At 45.8% G+C, this 21,335-nt stretch overlaps 1 protein-coding gene across 4 annotated transcripts; it reads right to left on the bottom strand.

Annotated features, from left to right (window-relative positions):
* Window positions 1-1,954: 1,954 nt before the first annotated feature.
* RHEX (regulator of hemoglobinization and erythroid cell expansion) lies at window positions 1,955-19,747 on the bottom strand. Of its 4 annotated transcripts, XM_004756456.3 has the most exons (8): window positions 19,669-19,747; window positions 17,688-17,779; window positions 8,973-9,078; window positions 6,127-6,386; window positions 5,817-5,917; window positions 4,610-4,747; window positions 3,260-3,330; window positions 1,955-2,721 (listed from the first exon to the last, which is right to left on the bottom strand). In XM_004756456.3, exons 4-8 carry the CDS (start codon window positions 6,135-6,137, stop codon window positions 2,521-2,523), a joined length of 522 nt encoding a protein of 173 aa, XP_004756513.1. In that variant the 5' UTR covers window positions 6,138-6,386; window positions 8,973-9,078; window positions 17,688-17,779; window positions 19,669-19,747; the 3' UTR covers window positions 1,955-2,520. The 4 variants fall into 4 exon arrangements, with proteins under 4 accessions (XP_004756513.1, XP_012913701.1, XP_004756511.1 ...); XM_013058247.2 differs by lacking the exon at window positions 8,973-9,078; XM_004756454.3 differs by having other exon boundaries at window positions 17,688-19,737.
* Window positions 19,748-21,335: the final 1,588 nt, after the last annotated feature.

Here is a 21,335-nt window from a genome sequence, read left to right as displayed (position 1 = left end):
AGTCGCACGTTCCACCCTAGTTAGAGACAGGCCCCTCCGAGAATGGACCAGCAATGGGGGCGGGGGCTAATTAACCTCCAGGATATATTTATTTGCTACAAGTATCATACCTTGGAAGCCAGTCATAACAGAGTTCCTTACAGACCTTAATGAGATGGTCAGTGGCATTCAAATCTCTGTGTTCACTGACATCAGCTCCCCGCTCCAGGCAGCCCTGGCACAGACTCCTGTGGTTCAGGACAGGTCAGTTCCTGGAGCATTTATGGAGAGCCAGCGCTGGGCAGGCCTGCTCCCTTTCCTTCTGCCTCTTCTCCCTTCAATTGACTTTTCAGCCTTCATTCTAAACTGAGGTCAGAAGTCACCCTTCTCTGGGATATTTTTGCTGATGATGTCAGGTCTCAACATTCCATACCCAATCTGCCCAAACATTTATAAGGTCTGTTTTCATTGCTCTGTGTTCATTTCCTTCTGTCACATGTTTGGTACAAGCTCTTACCTGTCCCCACAGCTGGGTCTAAGTGCCTTGACTTCACCCACCCAGATGTTCAAGTGTTCTTTTAATGTGTGGTTCTCTGGATTCTGGGGCCCTTCCAGAATCCTGCAGAAAGGAGACCCTCTACCTGCAACTATTTCATTTGTCCCCTCTCCTGGTGTGGGACCTGTCTCCGCGGTGGGCCTGCCCAGCCTCCCTTGGGTGTATGATAACTCATCTGAACCTCTTCAGCACACCCTTAAATTCTCTCTCTCTCTCTTTTTTTTTATTTTTAAAAAAGAGATCAATAAGAAGTGGAGTTTCAGTTCTAGATACAAAGACAGTGTTGCTGGTGGTGATGTTGTTGGTGTTTCTTCCTCATTCTGCCCCTCTGATCAATAAAAATTCTTTTTCCCACTAAGAAAAGCGCTCTAAGCAGATGTCTTCGTCCATTCCGGTTACCATAAAAAAAAATGCCACAAACTGGGGGGCTTATAAAGAACAGAACTTTCTTTCTCTCAGCTTTGGAGGCTGGAAGTCCAAAATCAGGGTGTCAGCGAGGCAGAGTGAGGACTGTCTTCTGGGTGGAAGCCGTCACGTGGGTTGTATTCTCACAAAGCAAAAGGAGCTAAGGAGTTCTACAGGGTCTTTTTTTGACAAAAGCACTAATTCCATCCAGGAGAGCACCACCCTCCCCATCTAATCGTACCCAGAGGCCTCACCCTTAATGCCACCACCGTGGGGGTTACGATTTCGACATAGGAATTTAAGGGGGCACAGACATCCGAATTGGAGCGGGAGAGGAACCACAATGAGAGCCAAGAGGTGGAGGGATGTATGAACAGGCAGAACTGCGCAGCCCCAGAAACGCAAACCAGAACCCCGTCTTCAGATCATCTTGGGGACCAGGAGCCTGGGAAGATGAAAGCGTGCCACGACGCAAAGGGTCGTTTGCTGCCAGCAGGTGGAGCACAGGTAACGCTAGAGTCCTCTCGAAGTCCTGCATGCCCCTCCTCTGGGGTTTGTGAATTTGGTTAGGGGAGGTCCTGGGGCGTCCACTGTTTGAGATGTTTAACTGTTGTGAGCAAAAAAAAAAAAAAAATTTCACTTCGTGGCTTAATTGCCTGTTGGAAAAAGTATATTGTATGTGTATCTTATCATCAATTTTAGAACCTGTGAGGTAAATCCTCTGAGGTTTTGTAGCTACAAATGATGACGAATTTTATCCTTCTTTCCAACAGGGATAGTCCTTATTTTTGTTGACTCTGATGTTTCACCGATGAGAACTTCTAGGCAGTGTCAGAGGAAGGAAATGACAGGCTTGTGGACACTTTTACTCCATTCATGACTCAGTCAAACTGTGTCTAGGACCTTACCCGTAAATACCACGGCGTCGGCTGATTTGAGACAAGCTGGGCTTCATGCAGTTAAGAAAGTGCCTTTTTATTCCTCATTGTTTTAATACAAACAAAAACAACAAACCAGAAAAGAAGATTGCACTTTATTGGGTTGAATTGGGGGAGATTTTTTTGTCCCCTGGAATCACAGATTGGGCTGCTAGTTGGTATTTACCAAGGCCCTGTCAGCTTTCGTTCCTAAGAAACGGGGAATTCAAAGGTTGAATGATGGGGAGCTTTCTAAGTGACCTACTTTAAAGTGCTGAGGGCAGGGTAGCACGACTCAGCAAGATGCAGCTCTGGAAGGGGGCAGCTCCCCGGGTTGGGCAAGAGGAAACCAAGACCATTTTATTTAAAACTTTTAAGGAAGTTGCTTGTTGCCAAACAGTAAAGAGCTCCAAGAGTCATTTAATGGTAAGATTGCCAAACAGAACTCCATTACAGTTGATTAAAAAAATTTTTTTTTCACACTTTTCAATGGAGAAAGACGTTCCTGCTTTCTCTACTGTTATCTCCCCTCGTTCATACTGATCGTGGAAGTTCTTCCTGATAGCTGGCTCTTTCTTGCTGAGTGAGCTAAAAAATAGTCATTCCCCTGCAAGGTGAGTGTGAGAATTTCTAGAGAACAGCACCCCCTTAAAGACCTAGACCTCACAGGGCCACCTGCGTGTACTCAACCGGCTCAGAGTCATCAGGCTTCGCAAAAGTCCAGAAATTGGGTTTGTGGCTTTTTGGATTGACGTTCACATAATCTGTGGTTTCCTTGATGTTCTCATAGTCCAGGGAAGATTCACTTTTTAGTCCTTTCGTGGCGGAAAAGACCACTTGTGCATAATTCATATTCTTTGTGGCCTTAGAGGGGAGAAAAAGCAGAGGCATGGGGGTCAAGATTCCTACTAGGGTCAGAGGAGGGGAGAACCCCAGGACAGAACTCTCACTCAAGGAGGCTTGGCTCCCCAAGCTCAAGCTGGAAGGGAAAGGCACCGGGGTTGGAGAGCAGGGAAGGGGGAGTTGGGGAGGTCTGCCCGCTCGTGCCTCCTGTCTGTAGGGGATTCATGGGTTTAAGCAAAGATGTGGAGACTGAATCCCAGTGAGGTCAGGACTCAAAGGGGACTTTGGCTCAGTGACTGGGGTACGGGGAGGAGGAGGTGACCCATTCGCACTTGCCTTTTTACAACCCACTCAGACCCCCTTTTGTGTGGAAGATCTGCGTTGCTGTAAGCCTGCCCGCACCCCCCCACCCATCCCCTAAGGATGCTGTAAAGATTCAAGAAGCCTGCCTGCCCTGCTCCCATCTCTGTAGCTGGGGCAGCCTGGGTGGTGCTAAGTCTTGTGCAACAAGGACCCTAATGGCATAGGATGGGCTGGGCTTGCTGGGGGCGTCTGTTACCTGGCAGGTTGGAGACGAGCTGCCTGAGCCGTTCGAGCTGTCAGAGCTACCGGAGGATGTGTTGCTGTCGTCTAGGGAGAAATAGAAACTGTTCTTCCAGGGAGATCCAGGGAGTGTTGGGGGGGGATGGACACAATGGAAGGGAGAAGGAAACAAAGGCAGAGCCAGCCTCGCGAAGCCAGGCGGGGAAGAGAAATACAGAGCCCCCCTAAAAGAGAAAAAAGGAACTGAAGAAAGGGGGAGGAGAAAGGGTCCCCCAAAATAGTCAGGAATGCGCCCAGGAGTCCCGGCACCACTGCTCTGTCCAGTTCCATCTAAAACCAGTAGCTGACACCCCAGGGCTGGGCTGTGTCGAGAGGGGCAAGCAGAGACATGCGGACACAGAGCAGCCCCTGGCAAACAGCTCGGGGGCCTCCGTGGTGACCTCACCGGCTCAGGCTTTGATCTAGACCCGCCTAGCTCTAGCTAGGCAGGTGACATCCCTCTTTGTGTCTGGTTTTGCTTCCTGTGAAGCAAGAGGGTTGGATGACTCCTCTCAGGTCCCTGAGAGCCAAAGCGTCGCTGAGTCTCTGGCCAGGGCTCCAGTGAAGCTCTCCGGCCAGGGTCCCAGCGACACCAGGGCCCCTCCGCTCCCACAGAAACACTCAGTTCACATGAGTGCTCTCTTCTGGTCCCCACAGGCTCTTATCTCAGCGCCGGGGGGAAGCCTGACCACCAGATCCCTCCAACTGAAAAACTAAAATTAGATGGAGCAAATGCAAATCAGCCAAGCGATAAACCATAAGAAACAGTGTGATCTCTGGGGAGTGAGTAGAGCGGGGCTGTGGTCTTGCTGTGGAAGCAGCCATTTCCACTGTGTGAACGGTGGCCTGGTGCATCTCCCCAGCCCTGAGAGAAAGCAAGAGGGTGGTGTCCCTGTTGGTTCACTTGCCCATGGGGAATGGGGATTTGAACCATCACCAAGACTCGTGTTTATTAAAGCACCCAGATCCCATGGCCAGAGGCAGTTGATATCTTGGCCGCCCCACTGACCGGCGCCATAGTATTACAGAGACAGAACAGAGACAGCCCCAAACCCCTTCTGCAGTGGCTTACACTGGACCAAACCCAGATCCACACAAACCCAGCGAGATGCGCCCCGTGTGATAGGAAGAGCAGCTTACTGCAAAAGGTAGGCTTGGCAAGGCCTTCCCTGATGTGGGTGCAAGAAATCCTCCAGCTGGGGGTCGGGCAGACGGGGACAGAGCAGAGCCACTGTAGGGCGGCTCCCTGGGCGCCCAGACAGAGCAGAAGAAGCTTTAGGACAAGTTCGCTCCCTCCCATCCCTGCTTCTTCCTCCCCATTACTCACGCCTATAACGCCTGTAATGGGGCTCAGACACAGAAGTGCTGGGAGTCTCCTCCTTGGCAGCAAGTGGCTGATGGTGGGCAGGGCTGGGGTTCGGGGCCTGGAGCCTGGTCCCTTTCAGTAGCCGCTCACTCTCCTTGGCTAAAGGGGACAAGGCAAGGGTCAACAGTGGCAGCTCTCTAGGTCAAGCAAGCACACACTGTCTCTGAGCACTGCCCTCAATAGGGCAAAAACATTTGGAGGGACCTCTTCAAAGCTCAGGCCTCCATTCAAAACCCTGCAGCAGCCCTCGCCTAGCTCAGAGTACAAGCTGAAGTCCCAGCCTCCAAGGACCTCCATGGCATCACTATCCCTCTCAGTTCCAGCCACCTTGGCCTCTCTGCTCCTGCTGTTCGCTATCAAACACGTTTCTGCCTCAGGGCCTTTGCAGATGCATCTCGCTGTCTCAGGGCCTTTGCAGATGCATCTCGATCCCTCACTTCCAGAGATTTATATGCAAATGTCGGCATGTCAGTGTCAGTGATGCTGGCCATCATCCCTGTCCTATCTCCTGGCCTTGCTTCATCGTCTTCTTCCCTAGCATTCACCATAATCCAACACGCGTGTGTATTACCTGTTTATCTGGTTTGTTGTCTGTTCCCCCCATGAATGCAAGTTATAGAAGGACGGGGAATTTTGTTTTGTTCCCTGTTGTGATGAATGAACGAATGGCTGGCTGGCTGGCTGGGATGGATGGCTTGAAAAGCCTTTCATTATTTACTTCCTTTATTTCTTTATTTTAAACTGCCTTTATTTTACTTTCCCTAATTATAATGCCATCCCAGAACAGAACTTCTCTATTTTCCATCGAGAATCACTTCAAGAATGTAAGCCAGTCTCTTAGTCCAGTCATACCCAGAGCCATGTCTTCGCCATTGAGTCCTTCCGCGGCGATGAAGAAGATGAGTCAGACCCCGGCTGAATGCGCCCACCCCCGAGAGCACTGCAGGAGCTGGTCTCTGGGTAGAAGGTCTGGATAGTGGAAGGACTGTGGGCCGCCATCCCCAACCAGAAACAGGTCAGGTCAGAGTGGGGATTCCCCAGTAAGGGGTGATCTGGCCAGTGGATTCTCAAGTAGGTATTCCAGGGGTGTTCAGGGGCTTGTCTTGCTGGAGGCTTGGGTATGGTCCCTGCAAGTGGCTAGGAGAGAAGGGAATGCAAGGCCACCTACCCATGTGCCTGCTGAGCAGGTAGCTGATGGCCGCAAAGAGGCAGGCCTGTAGGATGAGGGAAACCGCTGCAATCACTAAGCCATGCCAGAGCTTCATGTCTCTGTTGGGACAGGAGAAGGGTCGGAGTCAGAGGCTGCAGAGATTCTCATAGAGCCACACACCCATCCCGGCCCCCAGCCAGAGACAGCCATCGGTTGATGCTGTGTGTCTCAGAGCCAGTGCCTTTGCCTCTCTGGGCAGCCAGGGAGGGTGGTGTGCGTGCTCAGAAGTCAGCTACGCCTGTGAGTCTGATTGGAAAACCCCACTCACTCTGTCAGCATGATGGGCTTGCAGGGCGGCCGCGGGTTGCCAGTGAGGCTCGGGCTCTTCCAGGGGCAGGAGGAGGAGACGTGCGGGGCACCAGGCTGGGCACCTGGTCTGCACGCAGGGCACCCTCAGGATCGTCCAGGAGAAACACAGGAGGCAAGGCGGCTGCTAGGACTCAGGGGCTCTACCCCCAGCTCCACTCAGGCAAACTTGGCTGCTGGGGGTGGGGGGGCACTGGCTTTCCTCTCCCCAGATTGCAGTTTCTGAATATACAAAAGAAGGAGTAACTGGTCGTTAGGTATTTGTACCCAACAGTGGGCAGCGGGGTGGAGGTCATGGGGCAGCCACTCGATGCCGGCCATAGTGCTGAGCCCCTCCTACCGCTTTCACGCGGCCCAGGGCTGAGAGATTGTGAAACACCCCCCCCCCAATAACAAACTTGTGGGATTCAGAGAGCAGAGGGACACAGCTGAGGTCACGCAGCCAGTACGCGGCCGGGCCTAGCTTTGGGCTCTAAACTCAAGCCTACAAGTCCCACCACTGGTCCCGGCTCCCGGGGAGCCTGCCGCTGGAAGTGCCAAGGGTTCCACTCAAGCAAATGCAACAAGAGGGAGTCATGGAAGAAACCCAAATCTTAAATACACACACATACGCACACACACCCACACGCACACCGGGTGTGGCTTCGTGGGGTTTTAGGACCAAGAATCTGAATGTATGCCCACAGATATGCGGATTTTAAAAAATCAGCGTATGGATTTCATCAGCATTTTGCTGAATATGGTGTTTACTCTAAGACAAAGGCAGGACAACTTCAAAACTTTTGAAAGGATACTTACTTACACTGTCCTGAGATGAGGGGCACACCCCCCCAGTTGTCCTGCTGTACACTGTAAACCTTTATAAGACTTTTACTGTCATTAAGATTTCCAAGGGCTAAGGGTGCTGTGGAAAGTCCTGAAAACTTTTGTTTTGATTGTGGTTTTCTAAGATCAGAACTGGGACCAAGAGTCAAAAGAGAGAGAAGGCCGTGTTGGGCAGGAAGATGTGTGGGGTTTGCCATGAAGGCCTCTCCAGGGCTGTGGGTGTTGGCCAGTTGGAAGTTTCCAGAGAGAAAAATACCACCATCTTCTTTCACACAGTATCAAGCTAGTCCTTGGCCGTGACTTTACAAGATCAAAATGTTGGAAACAACACATATCCAATTTATTCATCCTACGTCCTTAACCCATCCTGTTTCCTATATAATAAGTTCTAGCTACTTCTCCCAAAAGCACCTAATATTACCCTTTGCTTTTCAAGTTGAACGTGGTGGGTTGCCTTATGAGTATCATGCGCTGGTTAGAAGGGGTTCAGGGGAGCGGGAAGTAGACACAACCCAGACGGGCAGGTGAGAAAACACTCCAGGCAGTTCCCAAAGTCCATAGACAAGTGCGTAGAAAATCCAGTATCGCCCCCACCCCCTGCCCCCAGTGATCAGCAAACTCCAGAAAGAAAGCTCAGTTAAAAGTGACTTGTGCACAAAATAAAATTTACAGAGCTGGAAAAAAACAAAACCACAAAACACAAAAATGATGGAGATGAAGCAAAATGGGGGTTTTTCAGGAAAAAACAATGATCTTCAAGAGGTGGGGGCAACTTGATTTGAAAAAAGGCACAGATGAGAGTTTTAATGCCTTGCTCTTGACTTATTTTGGATAAGCCCGCCTAAAATTTTGACAGGTATTGATTTCCTGAAGCCAATTCCAGTATTGATTTCTGGGGCAGTGGCAAAAGGGAGATTGGACTTTGACAGAAGAGCTTTATTGAATCACAAAAGACGTGAACATCACAGGAAGGAGCTAGAAGCCAAACCAGTGTGTCTGGGAAACCAGCAGTGTTGTTCCAGTTTCAAAGGCGCTCTAGTGCTTTAGTATTGATTACCTCATCTTCAATGTCTCATTTGTCCTTAATCACAGAAATTATTCTCTTTCTTTCATCAGAGGGAATAGCCAGAAAGCCACTAAGGGCTGTGTTCTGAAACCACACTCGAATTTTAATATTTTTTTAAGGCTCCTTTCTCTCCTTATTTATTAAAAATTAAACAACCAACGGACATTTGTGGTGGAATTTAAAATGCAAATAAGCAAAACATTTCACAAAATCACCCGCATTTTATTCTGTAACATTTTCTACATATTCTCATAACTATAGGTACTCTTTCTGTGTACACGTGTAAATACATGTGTACACGTATACAGTCTTTTCTAAACACGGCATCGTACTGATCGGCAGCTTTTCCTTGTCACTGAACGTATCGTAAACATGTTTCCAGATCAGAAAAACCTCCATTACAAAGCTCCAAACTGGAGGCCCACAGACCAAATTTGGTGCCTCGGTGATTCTGTTTGATGAGGTTTTTTCAAGAGTTAGATTTGGAGGCCCTGACTGACCCCTGAGCCATTTGAGTGTGCTACTCTTGAGTTCGATGGCTTCATTGTGAGTTACTACTATTCCTCTTTATCAGTATTTCTGAGCACTTTTTCTGAGATCTAGCTCCAACAGATCTTTCATTGTTGTCTAGAACTCTTTTCCTCTGTGCTGCACATTTCGACATCCCAGGAGACCACCATCCTAATAGGTTAATGGGACAACCAAAATGACTGAGAAAGGCCCTACACATTTCCAAAAGCCTCACCCCGAGGCAGCAATTCTTGCCCCCAGTTGAGAATCACTGCATTAAATCAATGCCCCCTTGTTTTAAAACCGATACCTTCTTTTGGCTCTTTATATTAAATTATAGTGCCTCTACTTCCTTCCATCGTTTTCATATATTACAAACATCTTACCAGCCAAATGACACACTGTACCTGTGCGAGGATCAAGCCTAAAGTCCAACAGATGTCGGATAGAGTCCAAGTTCTCTTCCCTTCCAACTGGGAATTATTAAACTTCTCAGTACCTCAGCCTCTGTACCTGTGAGATGGGGAGAATGACAGCCTCTGCCTCACCGAGTTCTTGTGTGTGCTCGGTGCGTTATGCTATTTCTAAAGACCGGTATACAATGCCAGGCATGGGGGAAGCACTCAGTAATTACGGTTGGGCACTCTTGACAATTTGACTTGGCTTTTAGACGTGACAGTGGTGGAAAAGACACCCATTCAGTAGAAATCATGCTTGGAATTTTGCATCTGGATCTGTTTGCGGGCTGGCCAGGCACGGTGCGGTACCCTGTCTGATGCTGGGCAGCTCTCAGTCAGCTGTGCCATCACAAGGGTCAACAACCGATACACTCACGACCCTTCCACACCCCCATACGCATTCTGTTGTTTGCTTTCAGTGCTGGGTTCAATAAGCTACATGAGATATTCAACACTTTATTATATAATAGGCTCTGTGTTGGATGATCTTTGCCCAACCATAGTGTTCTGAGCTTGTTTAAGATGGGCTAGGCGAAGCCATGTTTGGTAGGTTAGGTAGAGTAAATGCAGTTCAGGCTTCAAACGCTTTCAATTTGCAGTGGGATTATCGGGACCTAACCCCATTGTAAATGGAGGAAGATCTGAAACACTTCACCAAGATGGCGCCTAGAGTAGAGCTATTAGAATTGAGCCGGTCTATTTGAGGAAACTCAGGCACTCATGTTGAGTATAGTTTGAAGATAAGAACTGGGACAGGATGAGGTACAAAAATGATGACAGATGTCATTATTTAAGTGGCTAATGGCCCCTAACCACAATGAACAGGTTGTTCCTTGGGGTCTAATTGCAGATTTGCTGATCAGACAGTGGGCAAAAGCATCTGCTCATTTGCACCTCCCCCACACACACACATACCAAATAACCAGGAAATGAGCAAATTAGGGTAATTAGGTTGTGAAAAACAGTGCCTGGACCATGAGAGAGTTTGCCACTGGCTCATCCCATCATCAAGATTGGGACTGTCTTGCCCTCTTTGACCTGCTGAGTTTTGACACATGAACCAACACTAATGCAGCCTCCAGCCAAGGACCTGCCCACCACAGTCCAGAAGAGTGCTGGAAGCATTTCTTCTGTCCACTTCAGGCCCGCCTGGAAATCCCAAGACTTCCGGGTACACCTGGATCCCATCTTTCTGCTTCCCCTTTCTAATGATAGAGGAGCCTTTAGTTGGTACAACCCAACATTGACGTGAAATAGTAGGGACACACTGCGTTCCTGCCTGACATGCTTTCTTTGGAGAGAGTCACTCTATGAAGAGTGGTTTAAAACAAGAGCACAATAGAAGATTTCTATGAAAACCACACAGATTGCAATAATCAATAATTGCTATCAATATAGTTAGGGCTTTATTGATTTTTTTTTTTTTTTTTTTTTTTTTTTTTGACAGAGAGAGAGAGTGAGCAGAAGCAGGGGAAGCAACAGGCAGAGGGAGAGGAGGAAGCAGTGTCTCCACTGAGCAGAGCCCAATGCCCCGGGGACTCGATCCCAGGATCCTGGGATCATGACCCGAGCAAAAGGCAGACACTTAACTGACTGACCCACCCAGGCATCCCTTAAAAAGACTTTTTCTGCAATCTTCATTAGCTTATTTTTAAAATTAAAATTTTGAGCCATAGCATAGCTGAATGGTGTGGAGAGAGAACAAAGCCAAAGAGATGAGAGCCGAGCTGCTTCTCCCAGCCCTGCCGCTCCCTCACTGTGGAGCTGAGACAAGTAGACGTTCTTTCTAGGCCCTGGTGAATGAACGGCCGGACACTCGAAAGTGCTCCTCGGGCTCTTTTGAGATCCAAGTATTCTGTTTTTTTAAAGACTGAAGTAAGGGGTGCCTGGGTGGCTCAGTCAGTTAAGCGTCTGCCTTCAGCTCAGATCATGATTCCAGGGTCCTGGGATTGAGCCCCACATTAGCCTCCCTGCTCAGTGGGGAGCCTGCTTCTCACTTTGCCTGCCACGCTCCTTCCTTGTGTTCTATCTGTCAAATAAGTTAATGAAATCTTAAAAAAAAAAAAAAAAAGACTGAAGTAAGGAAGCGGGGAAGAGAAACAAATTTGGATAGAAATGGGATATTTTAAAAGAAAAAAATCTGTTTCCATTTTATAATATCATCCATTCTCCTTCACATTACTAGACTTTAATCCCCTAACTTAAAATGCACTTTGGAATAATCAAGAAAAGGAGGTAACATATATAAGCCAAACTCATAATGAATAAAGCCACAGAAACAGAGGAGATCTAAGATTTTGAGGTTACTAAGGTGTTTTTTAAAAATGAAATATCAATAAAAATAATGATTTCCTAGAAAAATATAAATTAGAAAAATTGATTCCATAAGGCACAGGAAACTTAGAGACCAAAATCAAAACAAAGTAACAAGAAAGACTTCTGGAGGCAGCGTGCTATTTAGCCACAAAAAGCACAGAACGGCAGTCAGCTTGGGTTCACATCCCCGCTCATTCCTGCATGAACTTGGTCTAGTTCTTGAACTCTTCAAAGCCTCAGTTTTCTTATCTGTATGATGGGACCAATAATAACTAGTTCCCAGGTTTCAGTAAGACAAATATAAATGATACTTCTGAGGATGACAAGAGGAGCTATGTGAAGTACTTATTATAGCTTTTGTCACATAATAACAATAAGCATGCAATAAATGACTCTAGAAAATAAAAGCATTATTGCAATTAATCGACTCAAAATTTGTGTCCAAATAGTATTAGAAAATAAGTTATTTTAAACTTCTTTTTTATTTTTTAAAGATTTTATCTATTTATTAGATAGAGATCACAAGTAGGCAGAGAGGCAGGCAGGGGCGGGTGGGAAGCAAGCTCCCCCCACTGAGCAGAAAGCCCGATGCAGGACTCAATCCCAGGACCTTGAGATCATGACCTGAGCTGAAGGCAGAGGCCTTAACCCACTGAGCCACCCAGGTGCCCCAGAGTTATTTTAAACTTCTAAGGAACATGTAATTTCTGTGCTATTATACAGATCCAGGGCACAGAAAAAGATGGAAGACTCTGCCGGATCATGTCACTTATGAATACAGAAGTAAATATAAGATAATATTAAGAAGTTACTCCAGGGACATCCAGGAAGTCAACTATGACAATAATGAAAACTGGTGTTGAGTATTTACCATGCTCTTTTGAGCTCTCGCTCTGCAAGAATAGACATGATCCCGATTTCCTAGTGGGACCATAAAAGGCTTGGGAAGGGTGAGCAATTTTCGCTGGTCCCCACCCCCCTTCCTCACACCCCCTCCCCCGCTGCTGGAAGAGCCAAACAGCAAACCAAGCTCAGCTCTCAGTCATTACAGGGAACTGCCTGTTACAGAATATGAAGAGAGCATCAGTAAATGGAGTTTTTGCAATGATGATCTCCATAATATACAAACACCATCGTCGGATGAAGTCAGATACTCGTTTCTTTTTTCATAAGTTGATAAAATAAGAATATGAGACTTATTTCTTGCCATAATAAAGACTATCTCTTCTATACCAATAATCAACATCTTACCAAGCGGTAAAATGTTTTAGCGGTTATTTGAGAACGAGGATGTCTGCTGTAACCATTTAAAAAAATTAATCTTCGCAATTATAACTCTGGGAAGTAGGAAGTCCTTCCAGCCTCCAACCTCCAATAATCATAAGGGTCTGGAATAGTTACGGGGCAGGCTTGGGGACACTTTTCTATATATCATTCGTCTAATTCTCACAGCCACCAAAGAGGGAGGTACTATTTTTTCCTTTTCCTTTTCTTTTTTAAAAAATTCAGGTATAATTATTATTTCCGTTTTACAGAGGGCAAAATGAAGACAAGGAGAGGTTAAATAACTTGCTCAAGACTATAAGAAGAGGTAACAGGGCTTGGTGCCCAGGCAGGCTCGTGCTGGAGCTGAGCTATTAACTGATACATGAAAGCAATAAAGTCATGGTTTGGGGCAAAGGCAAGTCAAATTCATCCTTATTTGCAAAAGACGTGATTATATACCTAGAAATCCCCAAAGAACTGATTGAAAAAGTAGTGGAATTGATGAGAGTACTTGAGAAAGTCCTGAGGGCACGGTAATATTCTTTTTTTTTTTTTTAAAGATTTTATTTTATTTATTTGACAGACAAATCACAAGTAGGCAGAGAGACAGGCAGAGAGAGAGGAGGAAGCAGGCTCCCCGCCGAGCAGAGAGCCCAATGTGGGGCTTGATCTCAAGACCCTGGGATCATGACCTGACCCAAAGGCAGAGGCTTTAACCCGCTGAGCCACCCAGGCACACCCAGGCACGGTAATATTCTAAAATTATCAGTTCTTCTCCCTATTAGATCAGCCATAACCAGTTAGGAAATGGAATTGCAGGGAGCGAGAACCAGGAGCCTCAGCAGCCATCACACCAGATAGAGCTGAGAAGAATTTGAAGAATAATTTGAAGAAAGTAATAAAAATGTACTGAGATATCTAAAAATTGGGGCATCCGACTGGCTCGTTCAGCGGAACACAAAACTCTTAAGCTCAGGGTTGTGAGTTTGAGCCCCACGTTGGGTGCAGAAACTTAAAAATAAAATCTTTTAAAAAAAGAAATAAAAAATTTAAAAAGACATAAACTAATAGACACATGATATTTCAGATCAGGAATCTGGAAGACTGAAAAAGATCACTTTGAAATGAATTTGTTGGTTCTGAATAACTGCAATCAAAACTACAGTGAGAATTTTTTACAACTCCAAATGAAATCTCAAATTTTTCCAGGGGGGAAGAATAACAGTTGAGAAGAGCTAAAACATATGTGAAAAGGAATTGTGACCAGGCAGGTTCCTGACATACCACTTTTTTTTAAAAAAGATTTATTTATTTATCTGAGTGTGTGAGAGAGAGAGAGAGAGAGAGAGAGGGAGAGAGCGCAGGGGGAACAGAGAGAGAGAGAGAAACTCATGGAGCTCCATCTCGCCACCCTGAGATCACGACCTGAGCCCAAACCAAGAGCTGGTCGTTCAGTCGACTGCATCTCCCGGGTGCCCCGTGACATACCACTTAAAAAAAATCTTTTTTTTTATTTTTTAAAGATTTTATTTATTTATCTGACACAGAGAGAGAGATAGCAAGAGAGGGAACAGAAGTAGAAGGAGTGGGAGAGACAGAGGAGGCTTCACACTGAGCACGGAGCCCGACACGGGGCTCTATCCCAGTACCCTGGGATCATGACCTGAGCCGAAGACCGATGCCTAAGGCCTGAGCCACCCAGGAACCTCCTAACATACCACCTTTTATTTTTTTTTTTAAAGATTATTTATTTATTTATTTGACAGAGAGAGAGATCACAAGTAGATAGAGAGGCAGGCTGAAGGCAGCGGCCTAACCCACTGAGTCACCCAGGTGCCCCTAACATACCACTTTTAAAGGGTGGTATAGACTTGAAAAAAATTGGCTAGGATGTATAATAAATAAATCACAAAGGTGGCTCACAAAGCCGTGAAAGGAAAGCGTCATTTAGAAATGTCACGCACAGAATACTGAATTCGCTACCTATAAGAAAAACAAAAAATAGCTTGCATCCAGATGGGATGTAACAAAATAATTCCAAAGGAATTAAAGAAGTTAATATTTTCAAGTAGACATTAAGTAGAAGGAAGTAGGTTGGATGTTCACAAATTCAGTAATAGTTCTTAAATCCTACATGAGAGAAAACTTTCTCAGCTTATATGCAATGGAAGAAATCACAAAGCAACAGGAAAAATAGATTTGACTCGAAAATATTAAGACTTCATATGTTTAAGTCAAATAAAATTTAAAGGCAAATAGATAAAAACACTAGAACGAGCGTGTACTATGTATAACTTTAAAAGGTTTCAGATTTTTCTTCCCAAAAATTCTTTTTTTTTTTTTTAAAGATTTTTATTTATTTATTTGACAGAGAGAAATCACAAGTAGATGGAGAGGCAGGCAGAGAGAGAGAGAGGGAAGCAGGCTCTCTGCTGAGCAGAGAGCCCGATGCGGGACTTGATCCCAGGACTCTGAGATCATGACCTGAGCCGAAGGCAGCGGCTTAACCCACTGAGCCACCCAGGCGCCCCTCTTCCCAAAAATTCTTAAGAAAAACCCTTAAACCCCCAATTGGTACATGGGTAAAAGGCATGGAACAATTTACAAACAATCCGGAATGGGACCAAAGCTGCTATTACAAGGTAGTCTTACCACTACCAATTATAAAAGTGAAAATGGGAAACTATTTCATTGAAAAACAAAGATTAAATAAATCACGGTGAAGGTACAGAATGGAATGTTACATCAACATTTAAAATTACATTGAGAAAAAATTAATCTGGGGAAGGAGTCCATTCCATGAAGATATATCATGCACTTATATTTAGCTACATACAAAACATATTAAAAATATTAAAAGAATAAAACCTTGTACAAAAAAGAACATTTGGGGTCATTCAACTCTTTTGTCTTTTACATTAGTTTAGTAATAGCCCCCAGTCACCTGATTTGGTTCATCAAATCCAGAATAGTTCATTGACAGTAATTTTGCATATCAAATATAGATTTGTTCACAAATATAAACTTATGGAAATTGAATCAGGGATTTCATTTAAATGTACTTTGTTTGAAAAGGGGAAGTAGAAGAAAATATACTTAAATGTTAACAAAACTGGGTATTGTGGGTGGTGTTTTATTTAACTCTTTATACTATCTGTCACTGTCAAAGTTTTCGGTAGTTAACGTATCTTTTTTCTAATCAGAAAAAGAATACTTTTTAAAAAAAGATTTTACTTACATTTATTTATTTGACAGAGAGAGACACAGCGAGAGAGGGAACACAAGCAGGGGGAGTGGGAGAGGGAGAAGCAGGCTTCCTGCTAAGCAGGGAGCCGGAAGTGGGGTTCAATCCCAGGACCCTGAGATCATGACCCTGAGGCATACGCTTAACGGCTGAGCCACTGAGGTGCCCCAGGAAAAAAAACCACTTTAAAAATATTGAAATAAGCCCAGAAACTCTGAGTCCCTCAATTAGCCTAGTACTAAATTTATCTACATAAAAAGTTTATTTACATAAGTTGTGTCTTACTGTGTTAATAAAACATTGAGAGATCAGCTCCATGTGTGAGTTCCAATTAAATATATAGTGAGTGGTCTAGGTGTGTGGCTCTGTGTGAAGTAGTCTGACGGACAGGATGAACGGGAGAATGCCATCTGAACATTCAAAAGCTCTCATTGTACCTGAAAAACCAAGACATTAACATACAAAAAAAATCGAAAAGCAGAAGAGACGTCACAACAAAGTTGGAGGAAGGCATGATGTCTGTAATATGTACTGTCTTGGAGGAGAAATTGATCCCCCCTGCACAGAACACTCAGAGAGGAGGCCAAGGGGGAACTTCGAAGAACAGGCAATGGATGATGGAGAAGTAGGGACGGAGCAGTCCAGCGAAATGCGTCTGTCAGCCCTGACTGCAGGGGAAGCCACTGTCTTCGGCAGGCTTCCACACAGATTTGGCCGCACGTAAATAAGATACTGTGGGAGGAAGCTGGATGCACTGCAAGGGTAGGTACAGGCAGACGGTGAGGAGTAGGGACTTGGTGGCTAGATGGCTTCGGTTTGGAATTTAAGCTCTGACCTTCCTGGCTATGAACTGCTTTCTCTCCCTGGGCCTCAGTGTTCTATCTGAAAAATGGGGACAGCACCTGCTTCATTTTCTTAACTCACACACGTTATGGGGGCTTGTTATATGCTAGCATCATGCAAAACACTTGGCATAAATTATCTTACTGTTTTTTATTTTTTGAATTTTTGTAAAGGAGGCTCTGTGCCCAATGTGGGGCTCGAACTCAGGACCCCAGATTGAGAGTCACGAGCCAGCCAGATGAGCCAGCCAGATGGCCCTATAAATTATCTTGCTTAAACATCAGGATAACAAACTTACAAGGTAGCAACTGAACTGTTGTTGTCCCAATTTTACATATGAGAAAACCGGACTTTCATCCCCCACGGAGAGGACAGAATTCAAACCCTATTTTGGGGCCAGAGCCTTTACCATACTGCACGCAATATTTAGGAAGGTTAGTCAAGTGCTGCATGTAGAGGTGTTCAACAGGGAGGGATCCTCAGAGCCAAACAGAGGTTTGAACACACACCGGCTTACCTATTATAATGCACCCATTTTTAATAGGCCCTGTAAGAAAACAGGGCTCCCCCATGATTTTTACTTTTTAAAATTTTTTTTTTAGAGATTTTATTTATTTATTAGAGATCACAAGTAGGCAGAGAGGCAGGTGCGGGGGGTGAGTAGAAGCAGGCTCCATGCTGAGCACAGAGCCCAATGCGGGGCTTGATCCCAGGACCCTGGGATCATGACCTGAGCTGAAGGCAGAGGCTTTAGCCGACTGAGCCACCCAGGCACCCTTCACCCATGATTTTTAAATGAGAGTTATAAGCCACCGAAGATTCAAAGCCATATGGTCCTGGGAAGTCCTTAGTCCTAAACAGTCCCTACTCCCATGACTATTGCCGTGTCCATGCACCAGCGGACAGAGAAGGCCAAAGTACCCAACAGGGAGAAGGGAGGAGTGAGGTCTGCAAGACACCGTGGGGAAGGGGACAACAGAGAGTAAGGGCATCACCTTTGTCCTGGGCGTCAGAAAGATCTTCTCTGGATTCCCTCCAGCGCTGGTTACCATGGCAGGGGGCTCACCCCAGGAGGCTGGGACATAATCTGGAAGGAGAAAGGAAAACCCCAACCAACTGTCCAGCTTGGTGACTTTGCCAATTCAGCCGCCTTGGGCATGTCACTTCTTTCTGAGCCTCAGTTTCTCGGTCTAAAACCGAGGGGGGTGGTGTGCTAAATAGATCCAGTTCCGATGTGTTGTTGTTCTAGAATTCCCTGAGTGTAACACGGACATCAATGATGAGAGACTCAAGTCAACCAGAAATAGCAAGTCTGAGTTTCACCAGATTTGCCGCATCTCTGGTAGTACACATTTATAGGGACAGGCACAGCCAAGTTTTAAGAAGGAAAACAGATTACTCAAAATCTCAAATTCGTAGTCTGGGGGAAGGCATTTTCTATCAGCAAAGACTTGAGATCAATGCAACCTGAATGCGACTTAGTTCTAAGCCTAAATCAGCAAGTACCCGGGGAATCGCAAGCAACTTCAGCAGTATTCATAGATTTGTTTTGCTGGCCCCACAAAGCTCCCGGTAAAGTGAAAGGGCCAAATCATTCTGTCGCGTTTTGTCACATTCTGTACACACTGCAATTCAAGCCATTTATTTAGAAGAAACACTATTTAGCCTTGGAGGAGCCACTCAACGTCCCTGAGTCTCAGTTTCCCCCCTGCTAATTGGGAAGTCAAATGTCTCCCTCCTAGAGTTTATCACAGCGGGTAAGTGAGACTGTGGAAGCTTCCACTGTCTCTGCCTCACAGTTGGGTCTCAGGGCCTGCCACCTATGGAGTCTAGCTGGGCGAGGGTCCCTGGATTGGTTTATGACTCTGCTCTTGCCATCTCTAGATCCTTAATCATTTTTTAACAAGGAACCCCAGATTTTCATTTGCCCTGGGTCCCGCCAATTGCACAGCCTATTCCACTCACTGTATCGTTTTGAGCAGAGTTGCCACAGCTCAAACGACAAGGTCACTATACAGAGTGAGAAACAGATTGTCCCATCACCAAGTCCTCTGTGAGAGCCTCATGGGCACTCGTGAGCGCTGCACCTCCTGAACTCCCAGAGGACGGCTCTAAGCACGCTCTTGGGCGCTAATGTTGTCCAGAAGCTTTTCTTTCCCTGTTTGACTTCAGTCAAGTCACTTAACTCCTCTGTGCCTCAGTTGCCTTAACTGTAAGAGAAGCTGTTAATAGCACCAGCATCTTCAGGGCTGCTCTGTGGACAAAATGAATTAGTCCATGTAAAGCTCTTAGGACGGTTTTGGGTGCAGGATAAACTCTACGTAAGGGTCACGTATCACTCTTTGCCGTTGTTCCACAACTTTCCTTGTGACGGTGTGCAGTCTCTGACTCCCACTCATAACGTGTTCAAATTGCCACCCCAGTCCCTTCCCTCCACATATGACAGTCTTTTGCAACTTGGAACAAATCTTAAAGACAGTTCTCCTGCAGGGCGACATTCTCTGGGATTGAGTTCCTCATTGACTTAACAAGAATGATTAATTAATAGCTATTATTGAGTGACTGCTTCACTAGGCATCAAATGTACTACTTGTCTGTTATCCTCAGAGCAACGGTGGAAGGTAGGTGGTTGTACACCCATTTTACAGATGGAGAAACTGAGGCTTACACAGGTTTAGCAGAGTTCCTTGGATCTAGCTCTGACTGGATCCAAGGTCTACGCAGCTTCTAGCTGGAGCTCTGATTGCCACAGCTGTTACCGCACACGCATCTTAGGTCTCGGGAACAAGAGACTAATGTCCATCTAGTACAAACCGTTCAATCTTAGGTCCACTCCAAGACAAATACAAGTGAATTCCACACTCTGCAATCCCAGCACACAGGCAGAGAATCCCCTCTGAGACCTCCGTACTCTATGTTCACAGACACACACTCTTCCAACTAATTTAAAAATCCACCTCCCCAGAGGCTACTTACCGCAGGACAACAAGCAACGTCTGACCCCAGCTTGTGTTTCGGCACTGTCCTAATGGAAACAGCGTCCCCACCAACCCCCGCCCCCCCACTTCGCGCGCCAGCCCCACCCAGAAGCTTCTTGGTCATTGGAGGTCAGTCACAAATGTTTCACCATTTCCAGCCGGGCGGGGACACGCTGCTCAGAGATTATCATCTAGCTCAGTTGTGGAGAGCGGAGTGAAGCAGCAGATAGCACCTTCTATCTTTCTCTGCAGGGCTCTACCCTGCTCCTCTCTGCAGACGGTTTACGTAGATGGAGGAGATTAGTAGTTTCTTTATCTCCATGTGAACTCGTATTTAAATACCACAAATACGCACGAGGCCTGCTAGCATGGAAAGAGCACTGGTAGGGTAGTCCAGAGGCCTGGGTTCGAGTCCCACCTCGAGCTTTCACTTGCTGCATGAGTTCTGACAACCCACGTTCCCATCAGGTAACTCCTGTTCTTCCTCTAGAAAATGAAGAAGCAGGTCTCTAAATATTGGCAAAGGTCCCTTCCAGCCTGGCCCATCTTTGAATCTGTGTGTGATGAGGCCCTAGATTAAGGGATTGTGGATAGGATAGAGGTCAACGAATGAGGACCATTTTGCAAGGACAATTTCTTTGCCATTAAACCTTAAATGACACCAACCTAAGACGCTTGTTGCGGTTTCTGCGATCATACCAGGAAGGCAAGGAAGGTCAACCGCAGGCTTTTGGTAGGTCACAACCTAAAACCCTTGAGATATGGTAGTGGAGAAGACATGAGGGTGAAATGATCTTAAACTGTCAAACAAAGAAAGCAGAATTTTATAGGTCTCTGGGATGTCAACTCCCCATTCACGACAGATTAATCACCGTAGAATCATGGCTTCAGAATCAGATATATTCAGATGTAAACCCTGCTACACTACTTGGTAGCTGTGTGACTTGAGGAAAGTTGTTTAACCTCTCTGATCCTCAGTTTTTTCACTTGTAAAATTGGGTTAATAATATATACCCAATTGGGGTGCCTGGGTGGCTCAGTGGATTAAAGCTCAGGTCATGATCCCAGGGTCCTGGGATCAAGTTCCCCATCGGGCTCTCTGCTCAGCAGGGAGTCTACTTCCTTTCCTCTTTCTCTGTCCACCTCTCTGCCTACTTGTGATCTCTGTCAAATAAGTAAATAAAATCTTTTAATATATATATATATACCCAATTTTTTGGAAAAAAAAACTCATAAGTTTGTTTAAAGTTAAAGAATACAAATAAATAGGCAAAACACTTAACAGAAGCTCCTTTCTGGGGTAAACAACAAATGGCAGTGATCTATCTTTATATTCTCTAAAAACGTTAGAAAGACTTCCCTTAGGCTGAGTCCTGCTCAGTGTTTTATGGTCCTTGATGTGTCCTTGGCTCACCGTGGTCCTTGATGTGTCCTTGGCTCACCGTGGAAATACATCTGTGGCTGGAGCTCCGTTTCTTCCCTTTCGCATGAGTTGTGTTAAGAACATCGAGCCCTGTTATCAGTCAAGATTGAAGAGCCCACAAGAGTGATTTCCTAATGAGGCTCTCCACCCCCTCCCAGTTCACCTGCCAGTGTCAAAAACACTCCTCTCCTCTCCCGTCTCTGCCGTGACCTCTAAGTAATGAACTTGAGCTACAGTTAACT

This window comes from Mustela putorius, unplaced genomic scaffold, assembly GCF_011764305.1.
Source record: "Mustela putorius furo isolate JIRA1106 unplaced genomic scaffold, ASM1176430v1.1 tig00000508_pilon_pilon_pilon, whole genome shotgun sequence".
Classification (NCBI taxonomy): Eukaryota; Metazoa; Chordata; class Mammalia; order Carnivora; family Mustelidae; genus Mustela; species Mustela putorius.
Note: the sequence above shows the minus strand (reverse complement) of the source record. Positions and strands in the feature narration are given on the sequence as shown.

Coding starts and splice junctions, on each gene's coding strand:
- RHEX (XM_004756456.3), bottom strand. Junction 3,331..4,609: donor CCATTACAGGCGTTATAGGC/GTGAGTAATGGG, acceptor ATTTCTCCCTAG/ACGACAGCAACACATCCTCC. Junction 2,722..3,259: donor GCTCGTCTCCAACCTGCCAG/GTAACAGACGCC, acceptor CTCCCCTCTAAG/GCCACAAAGAATATGAATTA.